Source organism: Macaca fascicularis, chromosome 4, assembly GCF_037993035.2.
Source record: "Macaca fascicularis isolate 582-1 chromosome 4, T2T-MFA8v1.1".
NCBI lineage: Eukaryota > Metazoa > Chordata > Mammalia > Primates > Cercopithecidae > Macaca > Macaca fascicularis.
This window is the reverse complement of record NC_088378.1, coordinates 58,984,937-59,002,641: the sequence shown is the minus strand read 5'-3', so window position 1 is coordinate 59,002,641 and position 17,705 is coordinate 58,984,937. Positions and strand designations below refer to the sequence as shown.

Below are 17,705 nucleotides of genomic sequence, written 5' to 3'. Positions count from 1 at the left end.
AATATTTCCTGTTATAAACTACTTATTTATTTATTTATGAGACAGAATCTCACTCTGTTGCCCAGGCTGGAGTGCAGTGGCACTATCTCAGCTCACTGCAACTTTTGCTTCCCGGCTCAAATGATTCTCCAGCCTTGGCTTCCCAAGTAGCTGCGACCACAGGCACAAGCCACCACACCTAGCTCATTTTTGTATTTCTTTTGTAGAGAGGGGGGTTTTGCCATGTTGCCCAGGCTGATCTTGAATTCCTGAGCTCAAAGTGATCTGCCAATCTTGGCCTCCCAAAGTGCTAGGATTACAGGTGTGAGCCACCTGTATGACATGCCTAGTTGTTATAAACTCTTTCATTACCAGTAAATCTGATCTCCTTGAATTTAATGTACCTTCAGCACATTACTATTAGGAGATGGAATTTTATCACAAAAAGAAAGCATGGGTATTTTCTTTCTTGCCTTCTGATTGTATCAGGTTTGGTTATGCCCATATGGACCTGGCTTGAGCATTGCTGTAGAAAGTTTCCAAGCAGCTCCTGAGATTGAATTTCTAGAACTCTTTGACAGGGAGATTCCTTCTTTTAGCACTGAGAGGGGCACGGCTCCACAATGCTACTATGGCTGCTTTGAAGAGCAGGGAGCCTTCTGCAGTGACCCCACTTATGAAATCAAAACCTTATGCCATATTTCAGGACAATGAACCAATTAATATTAACAAGTTTCACACGTTTCCAAACAAAAACATGTATTACCTGAAAAAAAATGCACACGCCTCAGCCATGACAATCACTTAAAGGTAAGACTATGTTTGGCCAGGCATGGTGGCTCACGCCTATAATCCCAGCACTTTGGGAGGCCGAGACGGGTGGATCACCTGTGGTCAGGAGTTCCAGACTGGCATTGCCAACTTGGTGAAACCCCCAGGTCTACTAAAAATACAAAAATTAGCTGGGCATAGTGGTGGGTTCCTGTAGTCCTAACTACTAGGCTACTCGGGAGGCTGAGGCAAGAGAATTACTTGAACCTGGGAGTCAGAGGTTGCAGTGAGCCGAGATTGCACCAGTGCACTCCAGCCTGGGCAACAAAGTGAGACCCAGTCTCAAAAGAAAAAAAAAAAAAAAGACTACGTTGATTTTTAGACATTTTCTTGGTTTTAATGGAAAGATACAACATTTATCAACAGGGTCACTTTGTTTCTGTGCTAAGCCATGGTGGAAATGAGATTGTAGGGATAGGTTTTCATAGCCATATTCTTCTAGATACAGAACATTAAACAAGGAGCCATGATTAGTTCTCTAAGAATTGTTAATTAACCCCACTGCTCAGTAGCCACACTGGACAAACCACTGAGGTCAGGAGAAATTACCTATTCTTCATAGGTAATACAGTTGGATATAATACCTTTCAATACAGTATACAATTCTTATTCTCCCTCTCCTAAGCTTTTGTCAGGGGAAGAAAAATCAAAACTTGATATGACAGGGTCTCATTCGATCATATGTCATCATCTCTTATGTCAGCAGCAGAACCATATTTTTAGAAGGGGACCTCTCGCCCTTGTGAATGAAGGCTCGCGCTTGCAGGAGGGGTTATATCCAGGAGGCAGGGGCCTTGGTCTTACACCGGTGGAGGCAAAGGACAAGGTGAGGCGGCTCACGTGAGCACCGGGCAGGTATTACACCCTAAGATAAGGTTACAGCCTCTGAGGTGTGATGCGGGGCAGAGGATGAATAAATAATCACCATGGTTCTCAGATGTGGGCTGGGGGAAGGGAAGAAGTTGATAAGGATGAGTCTTTGCTTAAATCAAATGTAAATAATTCAAAATGTAAAATACCAAATTTCCAAAATGTAATATAACTGTTGACACTTGCAATACGGGCTGGGGCTGAGAGAGATGGGGAAGCGACACCTATGAAGGGCGTCTGAAGCGAACATTTCCAAGTAAGAAATGGGATAGAGCTTACCTTTTGGATGTCTTGTGCTGTTTCTGAAAAATAGAAGGTTTCTTTTTTCAAGTTGGAGAATGAAAATGTACCTCCTATATAAGTAAGCACTAATATTTTATAGAACTTAGAAACTTATTACTAGTAATTGAAACCCAACAGACTTCTGGGCCCTATACATCTAATTTTCAGAAAATCCCTGTCAGCTCTCCCAGCTGCATACCCCCACGCTACATCAAACAACTTTAGATGCATCTGAGCGCTAGGTGTCTTCATTAATCCCTGACAGCCATTAACTAACTAGTTCATGCTCAAGATGTTTCATAAGCTTCCGAACAAAAATGTGTTGTTTCCCGAAAAAAAAAATGCACATGCCCCATTCCATGACAATTATGTAAAGATGATACTGCTTCTGTTGATTTTGCAACATTTTATTGGTTTTAACTGAAAGATACAGCCTTCTTGCAACAAAGGGGTGTTGCCAGTGGAGTTGTGGGGAGAGATTTACATAGCCACATCTTACAGAAGACACCCTTAGAGCTAGCCTAATTATGGTGTCTCCTCTTTAAAGATGATCACAGAAGCATATGAGGTCCTTCCCTCTCCACAGATCCCATCCTCCGAGGAAACAACAGTTAACAGCTGAATGTTTATTTTTCCAGCTCTTGTACTACCCCCACCCCACCACAATAACGGTTTTGCTTTTATTTTTTATTTTTATTTTTTGAGATGAAGTCTCGCTCTGTCGTCCAGGCTGGAGTGCAGTGGCACAATCTCGGCTCACTGCAGCTTCTGCCTCCTGGGTTCAAGTGATTCTTGTGTCTCAGCCTCCCCAGTAGCTGGGATTACAGGCATAAGCCACCACACCTGGCTAATTTTTGTATTTTTCGTAGAGATGGGATCTCACCATGTTGGCCAGGTTGCTCTCCAACTCCTGACCTCAGGTGATCCACCCTCCTCGGCCTCCCAAAGTGTTGGGATTACAGGCGTGAGCTACCACACCCAGCCTGTTTCACTTTTAAAATAAGGATTCAATATGCAACTTTGAATATTCTGCTAAATATATGCGGACACTCTTGTGAATAGGTAGAGATCTGCTTTATTTTTGACAGCTGTAGAATATTCCATTTTGTGTATGGATGTTCTACAATTTCCTTAAGTATATTTCCGACTGCATGGGCATTTTTATAGTGTCCTATTACAAATACTGCAAACAACAAACTTGTAGATAAATCCGTCTACATGTGGGTAAGTACATCTGTGCAGGTGAAACTGTTGGGTTAAGGGCAAATGTACATTTTAAATTCAAACGACTATTACCAAATTTTGCCCCTGAAGCATTGCAAAAACTTACACTCCCACCAATACTTTTGGAGTGACTATTTTTCTATATGTTTTGGCCAAGCTCATAGTTTTTTCCCTTCTATTTATTCCATTTAAATGTATGGATTTTCTGATTATGAATGTGGATGGCCATTAAAAAATTTTATTGCCAGTTTGTGTGTTTTTGTGAAACAACTGCCCAATTCTATTTTTTTTTTTTTTTTTTTTTTTAGTCCTTTGGGCTGGGTGCAGTGACTCACGCCTGTAATCTCAGAAGTTTGGGAGGCCAAGGCGGGTGGATCACCTGAGGTCGGGAGTTCGAGACCAGCCTGACGAACATGGAGAAACCCCATCTCTACTAAAAATACAAAATTAGCCAGGCGTGGTGGTACATGCCTGTAATCCCAGCTACTCGGGAGGCTGAGGCAGGAGAATCACTTGAACCCAGGAGGTGGAAGTTGAGGTGAGCTGAGATCGCGCCATTGTACTCCAGAATGGGCAACAAGAGTGAAACTCTGTCTCAAAAAATAAAAAATAAATAAATAAAAGAGTCCTCTGTCTTTTCTTTTTGATGTATGGAGTTTCTTTATATAATAGGAATATTAATATTTTTATGTCTGTCAAATATATTACAAGTATTTTATGTCATTTGACTGTACATTTTATTTTAAATTTTATTATTATTATTATTTTTTGTGACGCAGTCTCACTCTGTTGCCCAAGCTGGAGTGCAATGGCGTGATCTCAGCTCACTGCAACCTCTACTTCCCAGGTTCAAGCGATTCTCCTGCCTCAGCCTCCCAAGTAGCTGTGATTACAGGCACGAGCCAGTAGGCCTGGCTAATTTTTATATGTTTAGTAGAGACGGGGTTTCACCATGTTGGCCAGGCTAGCCTCGAAGTCCTGGCCTCAAGAGAGCTGCCTACCTTGGCCTCCCAAAGTGCTGGGATTACAAGTGTGAGCTACTGTGCCTGGCTTTGACTATATATTTTACAATGGGACACTTTTATTTATAGAAGTTAATCTTTTTGTAATCAAATCAAATCTGCCAATCTGTAATTTATCTGGTATTTATTTTTGTGTGATTTGATTTAGTGAATATCAAGAAGAATGAAACAAGAAAATATATTTTATTACTTACCACTAGTCTTCAAAACTTTATGTGATCGTGAGGAAGGTTCTGGGAGACAAAATAAAGCCAGCATCATTTGCAAAACCAAATCAAACCTTTGTCTTTATTCTTTATAAAAGGATTATGATTCTACTGACAGATTAACAGAGCTCTATAATTTTTGTATCAAATTTAACAAAATCCCCTTTGCTCAGAGATACATAGGAGCAAGACATTCACTCTGCTAAAATGGTAGAATAAATGTTATGCTGTGTTATCAGGAGTCACCCAATAGAAAAGCAAAATCTGACTTTGTCAATCCTGTCAGTAGCAGAGCAGCTTCCTCAGCTTTCACTAACACCTACAAGCTGATGACGTTCAATTGTACATTCTTTTTTTTTTTTTTTTGAGACTGAGATTCACTCTTCTCTCCCAGGCTGGAATGCAATGGTGTGATCTCAGCTCCCTGCAACCTCTGCTTCCCGGGTTCAAGTAATTCTCCAGCCTCAGCCTCCCAAGTAGCTGGGATTATAGGCACGCGCCACCACACCCAGCTATTTTTTGTATTTTTAGTAGAGACAGGGTTTCACCATGTTGGCCAGGCTTGTCTTGAACTCCTGACCTCAAGTGATCTGCCCGCCTCGGCCTCCCAAAGTCTTAGGATTACAGGCGTGAGTCACCGCGCCCGGCATCAATTGTATATTCTTATGCCAGACCCTGTCCCAAGTGTCAGCTTCAGCAAACTCAACATCTCCATCCCAGCTCCCCTGTCTCCCCTAGATCTGCTCCTTCATCTGCATATCCTCTCTTGGTTATCGCTGACATCACCCTCCAGGGTTAGTGACCAGGCTGTTATTCTACATTTCTCCTATTTTCTTCCATCACAGTCTTGGGGGTTCCCTGTAATCCTTTCCCTGAGTCACCCCTCTCTTAATCCAAGCCTTCATCTCTCAACAAGATGAGCACCACAGCCTCTTATCTGGTCTCCCTGCTCACTTCATTCTCCGCACACAGCCAGAGTTATTTCTTGACAAGGAAATCGTTCTCTGAGTTCACTGCTTAAAATCCTTCCACAGCTTGCAGGATCAAGTTCGAACCCTATGCATGACATACTGGGCCTCCAGAATCAGGCCCCCATCTGCGTATCTCTAGCCACATCTCTTTCCATTTCATCTCACCCACCTCTTCCTCCAGCCCCCAGCACCATCCCACTCTCTCCCCAGGCTGAACGACTGGCAACAGATGTCTGTCCTAAAGTACGCTGGCTCAAGCCTCAGGGCCTCTGCATATGCTGTTCCTGTTCCATCTGCCTCCCCTGCTGCCAGATTCTGTCTTGGGTACTGGTTCTCTGCTCTGTGAAGCCTTCTCTCTCTTCCCTACAGGGTTAATTTCTCTCTTATTTCTCCTGTTTTTGTCTCTCTGCTCTTCCTTCCATCCAACCAACCTCTGGCACTTCTCCATCACACGGACTAGTATTTATTTATTTATTATTTTTATTTTTTGAGACTGAGTCTCCCTCTATCACCTAGGCAGTGGCGTGATCTCGGCTCACTGCAACTTCTGCCTCCTGGGTTGAAGTGATTCTCCTGCTTCAGCCTCCCGAGTAGCTGGGATTACAGGTGCCTGCCAACACACCCTGCTAATTTTTGTAATTTTAGTAGAGACGGGGTTTCACCATGTTGGCCAGGCAGGTCTCAAACTCCTGACCTCAGGTGATCCTCCCGCCTCAGCCTCCCGAAATGCTGTGATTACAGGTGTGAGCCACTGCGCCCAGCCTTATTTGCATTTTTTGTCTCTGGCACCATGAGCTCCCTGCAAGCAGGAGTCACGTGGATTATTGATCCTTGCATTCCTAGTCCTTAGCAAAGCAGAAAGGGGGTAATGAATAAAGACTGCTTCAAATAAAACTCCCAACCTGTCTGAACTATACTTCATGGAGTCTGGTGCAGCAAATATGAATTAAAATTTTAGCTTTGGATAATCTTTTGTGTGTGGAACTCATAGGATGTGATTTTTCATTAGCAACAGCAAATACAGTTTAAGTATCTGAATGCCAATGGTAAGACGTATGAAGCAAAATTAGTTGACTGGCATGCTTGATAGTCACGGGAAATATTAAGTAGAAAAGAGGCTTTTTTTTTTTTTTTTTTTAGACAGAGTCTCACTCTGTCACCCATGCTGGAGTACAGTGGCACGATCTTGGCTCACTGCAACCTCTGTCTCCCGGGTTCAAGTAATTCTCCTGCCTCAGCCTCCTGAGTAGCTAGGATTACAGGTGCCCGCCACCAGGCCTGGCTAATTTTTATATTTTTACTGGAGATGTGGTTTCTCCATGTTGGCCAGGCTGGTTTCGAACTCCTGACCTCAGGTGATCCACCTGCCTCGGCCTCCCAAAGTGCTGGGATTACAGAGAAAAAGAGTTTTAGATCAAAAGCTTGTGAGTCCCATCTTAAGGCAGCCGCAAATGTATTCAGACCAGCAGTGAGCTGAGAAACCAGATAGAACATGCCCTTTCGTCAGACTCAAAGGGACTTTCATTTCCAGTCCCCTATTAGTATTAAATTTTTATGACAAAATCCTATTTACCAGATTTTCTTCTCAGCCGATACGGAGCAGAACCTTCTTTAGAGCCATACGGTGCTTTCATCTCTCCGTCAGGACTGTAACAGAAGCCTGGATGATCTGTAAAGATAACCACATGCATCAGTGGGACTGCGCTGTCGGGGGCTTCTCAGAAAATGGTTATGGCTAGCGTAGATTTATATGGATTTATTATTATTATTATTTTGAGATGGAGTCTTGCTCTGTCGCCCATGCTGAAGTGCGGTGGCATGATCTTGGCTCACTGCTGACCTCTACCTCCCAAGTTCAAGTGATTCTCCTGCCTCAGCCTCCCGAGAAGCTGAGACTACAGGTGACCGCCACCATGCCTAAGTTTTGTATTTTTAGTAGAGACGGGGTTTCACCATGTTGGCCAGGCTGGTCTTGAACTCCTGACCTGACCTCAGGTTATCCACCCGCCTCGGCCTCCCAAAGTGCTGGGATTACAGGTGTGAGCCACCATGCCTGGCCTATATGGATTTATTCTTTTTCATCTGACATGGATATGATCCTTCTCCCACAATTGGTGCTGCATATGTATCTCAGGGCTTTTTGTTTACATTGGGACTTGTAGGAGTCTGTTAGCTGGGATGACAAGCTTGAGCCACCACACCCGGCCAAAAAACAAATAATAAAAAATAAATAAATAAAAAAAATCTGAAGGCAATTTCTGCTGGCTGAAATGTTGAGGTCTAGAGAATACAGCCTAGCACTCTGCTGGGGTGCTCCAGGCATCATTTCTCAGGTCTGTTGGATGGGAGATGGGAGCCTCAGCTGCAGCGATGGTGGGACTGCGCCTGTTTCCACTTTGCTGATGCTGCTTTTCCCCCTGGGGAGTTAACAAGTGCCAGGCTGGACGGAAGGGAATCAACGTTTGTACTTGATTCCGCAAAGTAAGGTATTATGAAAGGGTTAAGTAAAAGTAGAAGTGTTTTCAGTGCAAGTGTCCAGCAGACCTGATTGCATTTAAAGCCATTGTTTTCTCTTTTAATTCTATTTAATCTGAAAAATAACAAAGACGTGATAAATGCTGTTGAATAAGGTCTTATTTAGTAGGAAGAACCTGGAATATTTCTTCTCTTCTGCTTTTGTAAGCCTAGAAATACACTCACATATGTGGGGTGGTTGTGATTTTAGAATTTTCTGCTGCATCAGGAAAACCAATACTATGAAGCGATTGAGATTCTTGCAGATAATCAATATTCTGTTAGGGATGAAGTGAGAAATGCATTGTGAAGCCCTGGTTTTTGGTGGTGGTAGAGGTTGGGGGTGGGTGGGGGTAGAGTTGACCCTGGAGACATAACTGACATTGTTAGTTGATGCAGAAACCCAGACTGTGGCCAGCCATCAAGGGACTCAGATAAACCTGGGAGAACCAATGTAGAAACAAGCCAATGAACTAAGAAGGGATTATACTGTCCAACCAATTTGTGAAAAGAGTGAATAGAAAGATATTATTTTCTAACAATTGACATCTTCATGAACTTTAAGATAGAAAATGTGATAGATACAAATAGACAATGAAATTTCAAATTGTGTTAAGGAAATAAAACTTACAAATGGCATCCATTTCAAGGATTGCTTGCTTGGCCTGAAAGAGAGAAAGTGGGGCTGTAATTCCAATTGCTTTGTTTTTCTTTAAACTCCAAATCTCAACACAGATCTTATCCCACCTGAATAAATAGAGTTTTAAAAACGTTTAAAAACTCGCTATTTATTTTAAGCATTTACACACAGTTCAGGGAATTCAAGCAGATGAGCGCCCTCATGTGGGCAATAGCTGCTACACCATCAAGGCACCAGAGCTAAGACTGCACCACCAACCCTGTGAAAGAGGACGGAGGGAGGCTGGTTCCTAAGCCCGGCTGATCATTAGCACTCATTGGCCAATTTATTAAAAATGCAGATTCTCGGCTGGGCGCAGTAGCTCGCACCTGTAATCCCAGCACTTTGGGAGGCCAAGGCGGGCAGATCACAATCACAAGGTCAGGAGTTCAAGACCAGCCTGGCCAATATGGTCAAATTCCATCTCTACTAAAAATACAAATATTAGCCAGGCAAGGTGGCGGGCGCCTGTAGTCCCAGCTAATTGGGAGGTGGAGGCAGCAGAATTGCTTGAACCCAGGAAGCGGAGGTTGCAGTGAACCGAGATTATGCCACTGCACTCTAGCTTGGGTGACAGAGCAAGACTCCATTGCAGGCCGGGCGCGGTGGCTCAAGCCTGTAATCCCAGCACTTTGGGAGGCCGAGACGGGCGGATCACGAGTTCAGGAGATCGAGACCATCCTGGCTAACACGGTGAAACCCCGTCTCTACTAAAATACAAAAAAAATTAGCCGGGCAAGGTGGCGGGTGCCTGTACTCCCAGCTACTCGGGAGGCTGAGGCAGGAGAATGGCGTGAACCCGGGAGGCGGGGCTTGCAGTGAGCTGAGATCCGGCCACTGCACTCCAGCCTGGGCAACAGAGCTAGACTCCGTCTCAAAAAAAAAAAAAAAAAAAAAAAAGACTCCATTGCAAAAAAAAAAAAAATGCAGATGCTTGCCACCCAACCCTGACCTACTGACCCAAAAACTCAAGGCATGGAGCCTGGTATCTTTATCACCAGTCCTCACCACGACTCTAGGGCTGTGTAACTACTTTGAGTTAATTGCAAAATGGCTGCTGGAAGTTTCCTCTCGTTGTCTTTCCTCCTGCAGAATGCTATGTGATTATTATGAGTTAAGTCTCTCTGTTACCCCAACTCCCTGCACCTCTCATCTCTTTTATGTGCCCCAGAGTCTCCCAGAGTGGGACAGCCCTGAAGGACAACGTCTGTGATCCCAGCTCAGGCACTTCACTAGGTGGGTGCTCTCCCATCCCAGAATGTGCTTCCTCAACTGGACAGTGGGATCATGGAGCCTCTCTTTCAGAACAGTCATTAGGATTCAATGATCAGCTCAACTGGTGAGTTCCACCCACCCACCCTCATAGGCAGGGGTCCCCAACCCCCGAGCCATAGACTGGTACTAGTTCATGGCCTGTTAGGAACTGGGCCGTACAGCAGGAGGTGAGTGGTGGGCAAGTGAGAGAAGCTGCATCTGGATTTACAGCGGCTCCTCAAGGCTGGCATTACAGCCTGAGCTCTGCCTCCTATCAGATCAGTGGCAGCATTAGATACTCATAGGAGTGTGAACCCTACTGTGAATTATGCATGCGAGGGATCTAGGTTGCAGCACTCCTTATAAGAATCTAATGCCTGATGATCTGAGGTGGAGCTGAGGCAGTGATGCTAGCACTGGGGAGTAGATTAACGTTAGCAGAGAGGTTTGACTGCTCAGAGATCATAATAAATCAATTGCTTGCAGATTCATATCAAAACCCTGTCAGTGAGTGACAAGGGGCAATTAAGCTGCATCTGGTGGCAGGCTTTATCGTGGCAAGTGAGTTGATGTACTTCAATTGTACGGCTGCATCCGGTGGCCTTAAAAGTATGTTCGAGGCCGGGCATGGTATCTCATGCCTGTGATCTCAGCACTTTGGGAGGCTGAGGCAGGCAGATCACGAGGTCAGGATTTCAAGACCAGCCTGATCAACATGGTGAAACCCCATCTCTACTAAAAATACGAAAAATTAGCTGGGCATGGTGGTGTGCGCCTGTAACCCCAGCTACTCAGGAGGCTGAGGCAGGAGAATTGCTTGAACCCGGTGGGCAGAGGTTGCAGCACCGCTGCACTCCAGCCTAGGCAACAGAATGAGACTGCATCTTAAAAAAAAGAAAAAAGTATTTTTGAGACAACTTCCAATGTCCATACATTCTGGACTAAAGTCCAGGCGAATATCCTGAGATTGCCACAAAAGCACAAAAGCCTGCTTCCATTTCCAACATCCTATCTTTGTAAAGCAGGGTTTTCTGCAGTGACAGCCACCAAAATAAGATTAGAACAGACTGTACATAGCAACACACTTGGGGTGTTGCTGTCCCCCATCACCCCCAGATGGGACCGTCTAGTTGCAGGAGAACAAGCTCAGGGCTCCCACTGGATTCTACATTATGGTGAGCTGTATAACTATTTCATTATATATTACCATGTAGTAATAGAAATAAAGTGTGCAATAAACGTAATGTGCTTTCATCATCCCAAAAGCCTTCCCCTGCCTGTGTCTGTGGGAAAATTGTCTTCCACAAAACCAATCCCTGGTGCCCAAAAGGTTGAAGACCACTGTCCTAGCGGATTGTAGCCTTTCTTGCCTCTTTAAAGTCATTTTCATTTTTTAAGGGTAGTATAATTTAACCTAGAAAACACTACGCTAAAAATAACTTTTAAAATAATTTTACTCTAATTTGCTACCATCTGTGATATCACAGTACAAATATTTCGGCTAAGTGGTGATCATATTTAGTGAAAAAGCGTGGGGCTGAGTCACCTTAGAGGAAACAAATGCTTCAGTTTTTGTAACACTGATAGCTATCTCTCTTGTACATTCAGCGTCTGAGATTATGAGTTGAAATTAATTACAAACACAAATGTTAGCTTAGTCTCTGGGAAGTGCAATTACAGAACTATACTAATATATAAAATGCAAAATACCTTCATCTTTATTCTCAATTAATTTGGAGAAGGGTTTAATTTATTTACCACATACACTAATGGGCAATATGGCTATTTCCAAGAAGTTCCCTGGTATCTGTAGAGCTGACTTCAAGAATGTATTTTTTAAGTCTTGACATTTAATTTTTAAAGTACTGTTTCCAGGTTTTCCACTAGGTGTCAGCCAAGGACCATCATTGAATTAAAAGAACGGACGGCAGCTGGGAGGCTGTAACTAATGAGTTTCCTACAGCTGTGTTGATATTATTAGACTGGTGATACATTTCTTGATTTTAAAAATTTCCCACTATGCATTTATTTCATAGAAATAATAGAAATACATTTTGAAAACTTTAGGAAAATAAATAATCTCAAGGAAAGATGTGGAAAGTTCACTTTAATAATAATCCTGCTTAAATAGAAAATTATGATTACATTATAGTGAATAAAGTATATTAAACACGTGCGTTTGAGGCTGGGTATGGTGGCTTCTGCCTGTAATCCCAGCACTTTGGGAGGCTGAGGCGGGTGGATCACTTGAGGCCAGGAGTTTGAGACCAGCCTGGTCAACATGGTGAAACCTCATCTCTATAAAAATACAAAAATTAGCCAGGTGTGGTGGTGCGCACCTGTAGTCCCAGCTACTTAGGTGGCTGAGGCACAAGAATACTTGAACCCAGAAGGCGGAGGTTGCAGTGTGCTTTTTCTTGTATGGAGACCGCGCCACCGCACTCCAGCCTGGGTGACAGAGTGAGACCCTGTCTCAAAACAAAACAAAAGAGAAAAATGTGTTGTTATTGCCAGTGGGAACAATGTGGTTAGGATGCTCTTTGGAGCCAGACAGACCCAGGTTTGGATCCAGGCTTGGTCATGTACTAGTTATACAAACTTGGGCAGTTTATTTAATGTCTCTCCGCCTCTGTTTTTATTTTTTCTAGAATGGGAAGAATAAGAAGTACCTCATAACATATTTTGGTGAGGCTGAAATAAGAATATAAGTACTCAGCACAGTGTGTATGCTCAATAAGTTGTAACTGAAAAGATGTTTTTAGATAGAAGGGATCGACAACCTGGGGAGAAAGTATGATGTTATACTGACTATATCAATCATTTCAGTACTTAAAGGGAACTTCCTGGGACACACACACCTAGTGTGGAGAAAGACAGGTATGTAAGGTGGTCTCGTTTTGTAACTGCCTTTCAGAATCTTGTTAGCAATTTTGATTTTCCCACTAGACAGGTAAACAATAGGTGGGGCCCATCAAAGACGCTCTGCCATTGCTCAGAAGGGCGTTCTAAGGCAGCAGGCCAGCAACAAAATGACTAATCATAAAGAAAATGCAGCCCCTCTCTGCATGAGCTCCCTTTCATCTCATAACACCCTGATGAATCGAAAACTCATGCTTAGGTCCCAGTCCACACCTATGCACATTCATTTCCTGAGGACCAAATCATTGCTGGCAGTCCTGAGAACAAGCTTCAGATGCTTGTCAAAATACACAGAGAACAAAACAGACTGTCCCCTTTCTCAGAAATCTCAGCCCTTCTTATTTTCCACCCAGTTCAATTTTCATAATCATCATCCCATTGTCTGCTCCACCTCACTCCTCCCAGCCTCAGCTTGGACCATTTCACCATCCATGTGAATAATCCACCCACCACCCTCCCTCTAGTTCCTTGACCACTTTATCTCTAATGACCTTTCCTCCACTCCAGAGCAGCAACACAGAATCAGAGCCACCTCCAGAACCTGATCATACTCAAAACCGCCCCACCTCTAAGGCAGGACTCCAAAAGTCCCTTCTTCAACCACAGATTGGTGTATTTCCTTCTCTCCAACATTAAGTCCTGCTGAACCAGGCTTTATGACAATACTGCAGTCCCTCACCCCATGCTTCTGTTGCCAGCTGGTTTTCCTCTCCACTCAGCCTGATGTCATGCCCAATTACTGCAACTTCGTGCTCACTGGCACCCTCCCCACCCCCGCCCTGGGAACCTTCCCCTACCAGCTCTGCCGGTTCCCAACCTGGAGGAACCCACACGCACCAGTAGTTTCCAAGTTGCTGAGCAGATTTTGAAATGACGTCATCACACTGATTCATGGGGGCCAGCTTCAGTTGGGTCTTTGATGCCTTCCACAGATCATTCTAGTCATCTCTAGTGACTGGTCCATTTTCTTTCTTTCTTTTTTTCTTGAGACGGAGTCTCACTCTGTCACCGAGGCTGGAGTGCAGTGGCGCGATCTTGGCTCACTGCAAGCTCCGCCACCTGGGTTCACGCCATTCTCCTGCCTCAGCCTCCTGAGTAGCTGGGACTACAGGCGCCCGCCATGACGCCCGGCTAATGTTTTGTATTTTTAGTATAGATGGGGTTTCACCGTGTTGGCCAGGATGGTCTTGATCTCCTGACCTCGTGATCTGTCCGCCTCAGCCTCCCAAAGTGCTGGGATTACAGGTGTCAGTCACCGCGCCAGGCCTGGTCCATTTTCTTTAGCAAGTGTTCTTCTGATCCCTTCCACTTTCCCTCAGACACCCCTGATCTCTGCTTCATTCACCCAGCAGATGACTTTATCACCTGCATGAGTGAAATCAAATGCTTTGTCTTCCCCCAAGTCTACCTCAAAGCTCCTCTGTCTTTCATCTTTTTCTCCCTTGGCTCAAGAGAGATGCTTCCGGCCCTTTCCAAGATAAGCCCCTATTCCTCTGTGTCCCATCCTCTCCCCACCTCCCCAGGCTCCCTTCCAACAGGAAGTGAGCCACTGTCTCCTCTCCCATCTCACTTCTCCTGCCGTGCCATCCGCTCTTGGACTCAGCATTCGACCCAGGCAAGGAGTCTTGCTTTGCTCTTGCCTCTCTCTCCAAACTATCATTTTTTTTTCCTTTTGTGAACTTTACATATAAAAAAGTCTATACGCATTCTGTTTCTTCTTAATCCCCCTTTTTCTTCAACCCACTGTGACCTTTCCCTTTTCTCTTAGTTGCCAAATCTAAAATTTGCTTTTCTGTTTAAATCTCCTTGACCTCAGCAGCCTTTGAGACTGTGTCTCCCCGCCATCTCTGAGATGTGCTTTTTCCTGTTAGCGCAGCGCCTCCTCCTCAGGCGTCCTCCCTGCCTCCTCTGCTACTCTTTCCATCTTTCTTTGGCTGTTCTCCAAATCCCCCCACCTGCTTGCGGATAACTTAGATGTTAGGATTCCCAAGGGTTTGTCTTTCCTTTGCATATTTTTTTGGGCCATCCTTTTAAACCTTTTTAAACCTAGGGCTTCAATTACTGCCTCTAGCAAAATGTCTCCTGATCCTTAGGTTCCAAGACCTGAATTTCCACCTGTGACTGACCTTGCCCAGCAGCACGGGTGCCAGTGACAGCAGAGGGCTCCTCTCTCTCACTCCCATCTCACGGGTTCCTCTCCCTTTCTGTCTGTCTCAGAACCCACAGTACCATGCTCTCCTTCAACCCGACTCAGCCTTGACTCTCAGTGGGCAAAATCCTGCCCTCTGCCTCAGTGGCACGTTCTGCATTTGTCCCCTCTGTCGCTGTGGTTCCACGGCAGCACTGCTCAGCTCCTTTCTAGGCCATGGTGGTGGGTTACCATCTTCTCCAGCCTCCAACCTCACTCCTGCCACTTATTTGTCACCCTGTCCCCAAAGTTACACTCTCAGAACACAGGACCGACCATGCCATCTCCCCTTCCTCCAAAGCCTGCAGTAATTTCCCAGTGCGAATGTGTCCAGACTCCTCAGAGTGCATGCCCACAGCCCTCCAGGGGCTCCTGCCCTTCCCCTCCCTGCCCCAGCCCCTGCCTCAGCCCCTGAGAACTCAGTCCTCCCATCCCGGCACCATCTGTGCACCCTGAACACAGTGCATTCATTCTTTTTTTTTTTTTAATGCAGGTCTCTAGGTCTGGTTTCCTTAATTCCTTTTTTCCCACTTATAAAAATATTACTAAGACTGGGAACAGTGGCTCATGCCTGTCATCCCAACACTTTGGAAAGGCTGAGACAGGCAGATCACTTGAACCCAGAAGTTTGAAACCAGCCTGGGCAAGATGATGAGCCCACACCTTTCTTTACCAAAAATACAAAAATTAGCTTGGTGTGGTGGCACACGCCTGTGGTCCCAGCTACTCTGGGAGGCTGAGGTGGTGGGATCTCTTGAGCCCAGGAGGTCAAGGCGGCAGTGAGCCATGTTTGCACCACTGCGCTCCAGCCTGGGCCACAGAGTAAGATCCTATCTAAAAAAAAAAAAAAAAAAAAAAAACTCATCCTTTAAGACCGAGGTAAAAGATGTTTTCCTTCCTCTCTCCACTTAACTGAACACTCTATTCTTCCACAGCATCTGTTACGTCTTCATGGTTGGCAGATGGTTCGTGGCATCCTCTTCTAAGCCCCAAAAGGAAAAATACCACCACTCCACAGAGCCCGCGACTCATGTGAATCTTTTTTTTTTTTTTCCTTGAGATGGGATCTTGCTATGTCACTCAGGCTGGAGTGCAATGGCAAGATCTCAGCTCATTGCAACCTCCGCCTCCTAGGTTCAAGTGATTCTCCTGCCTCAGCCTCTTGAGTAGCTGGGACTACAGGCATGTGCTACCACACCCAGCTAGTTTTTGTATTTTTAGTAGAGATGGGGATTCACCATGTTGCCCAGGCTGGTCTTGAACTCCTGACCTCAGGTGATCTGCCCACCTTAGTCTCCCAAAGTGCTAGGATTACAGGCGTGAGCCACCATGCCTGGCCCCATGTGAATCTTTTCAATGTTAAAGGCTGGTTTAGCTGAGACATAGTTCCTACATTTCCTACCTCTCAATTTTCTTTCTTTTTTTTTTTTTTGAGACAGTCTTGCTGTGTCACCCAGGCTGGAGTACAGTGATGCAATCTCAACTCACTGCAACCTCCACCTCCTGGACCCAGGTGATCCTCCCACCTCAGCCTCCCAGAGTAGCTGGGACTACAGGTGCGTGCCATCATGCTGGGGGTGAACTTTTATATTTTATGTAGAGACGGGTGTCTCACTTTGTTGTCCAGGCTGGTCTCGAACTCCTAGGCTAAAGTGTTCCGCCTGCCTTAGCCTCCCAAAGTGCTGGGATTACAGGCATGAGCCACCATGCCAACCTTTTTATTTTGAAATTGAACATTTATCCTATCAGGATGCCTTGCTGGGACTTCATTAGTAATTAGATGATCTGATTAATAGTTGTCACTCCCAGAATCTAATTCTAAACATTTTTTTTTTTTTTTGACCCAGTCTCTTTGTATTTTTTTGAGACAGTCTCATTCTGTCACCCAGTCTAGAGTGCAATGACGCGATCTCGGCTCACAGTAACCTCCACCACCCAGGTTCAAATGACTCTCCTATTTCTCTCCTGTTTCACTGTGCATTATTCAGTGTCCTACCTTAGCTGGAATCTTGGCTGCATGATTCTCCAGAATCAGTCTCTTTAGGTGCAGAACCCAGAGGCGTTTGTCTTGCTGGGATTTGGCCTGCCAAGACGAGATGTAGACAGTCAGACAACTTGATACCACCACCCACAGGACCCTCTGATGAGATGGGAAATGACCATGTGGCCAGAACCCTCTCAAAAAGCTGCCTGGTACACAGCACTCATCATTACACAAAGGGGCCTTGCGGAGAGGCCAGGGCCTGGCCGCTACCTGGACTGTGTGCTGCAGCTTGGGATTCTTGTAGTGGAAGACGCTGAAGCTGAGCGGCTCCTTCGGAATCACCTCCACGAGCATGAGGTTGCCACACTAGAGCAGAGACAGTAGAGAGGGTGAGGCACACTCAGGAGGGAATGGAACTGGGGATCTGAGTCCCTGCTCGTGGCCAGCGTGCAGACCTACCAGGATGTGAGCTTTGTATGTAAACGTGTCGTCTCTCTTCTTCGTGATGAGCAGCAGCTTGTCGAAGAGGAAGAGTGTCCGCTCATTCTTGGCTCGCTGGATGCGGAAGGTTCCCTCAAGCACCAGTTCCCCATAGCTGGTCAGGTCTGGCCCCTTCCAGTTAGTGAGCAAACTCTGTATCTCCTGAGAAAGGGAATGGGCCATGGCATTTAACAGGAGGCAGAAGCCAGGCACCAAGGGCTTGATGGCCCAGCTGTTGAGCCTCAAGAATGGTAACAAATCGTCCCCGACGGGGTCTAACGATCTACCTGGTATCTGATGGT

At 45.2% G+C, this 17,705-nt stretch overlaps 1 protein-coding gene across 36 annotated transcripts in view; it reads right to left on the bottom strand.

Annotated features, from left to right (window-relative positions):
• Nucleotides 1-17,705, bottom strand: part of PLEKHG1 (pleckstrin homology and RhoGEF domain containing G1) — a 244,030-nt gene that overhangs the window by 15,642 nt on the left and 210,683 nt on the right. For 15 of the 36 annotated variants that reach the window (XM_065543587.2, XM_074037250.1, XM_074037246.1 and 12 more), the window contains 7 exons: nucleotides 17,383-17,565; nucleotides 17,194-17,289; nucleotides 16,936-17,022; nucleotides 8,531-8,564; nucleotides 6,959-7,054; nucleotides 4,403-4,441; nucleotides 1,960-2,033 (listed from right to left, as the gene is read on the bottom strand). In XM_065543587.2, the coding sequence (XP_065399659.1) occupies nucleotides 1,960-2,033; nucleotides 4,403-4,441; nucleotides 6,959-7,054; nucleotides 8,531-8,564; nucleotides 16,936-17,022; nucleotides 17,194-17,289; nucleotides 17,383-17,565 (609 nt within the window). Of the gene's footprint in view, nucleotides 1-1,959; nucleotides 2,034-4,402; nucleotides 4,442-6,958; nucleotides 7,055-8,530; nucleotides 8,565-16,935; nucleotides 17,023-17,193; nucleotides 17,290-17,382; nucleotides 17,566-17,705 lie in introns of those variants that run through there. The other 21 variants (XM_074037248.1, XM_074037252.1, XM_074037256.1 and 18 more) reach the window with 5 other exon arrangements.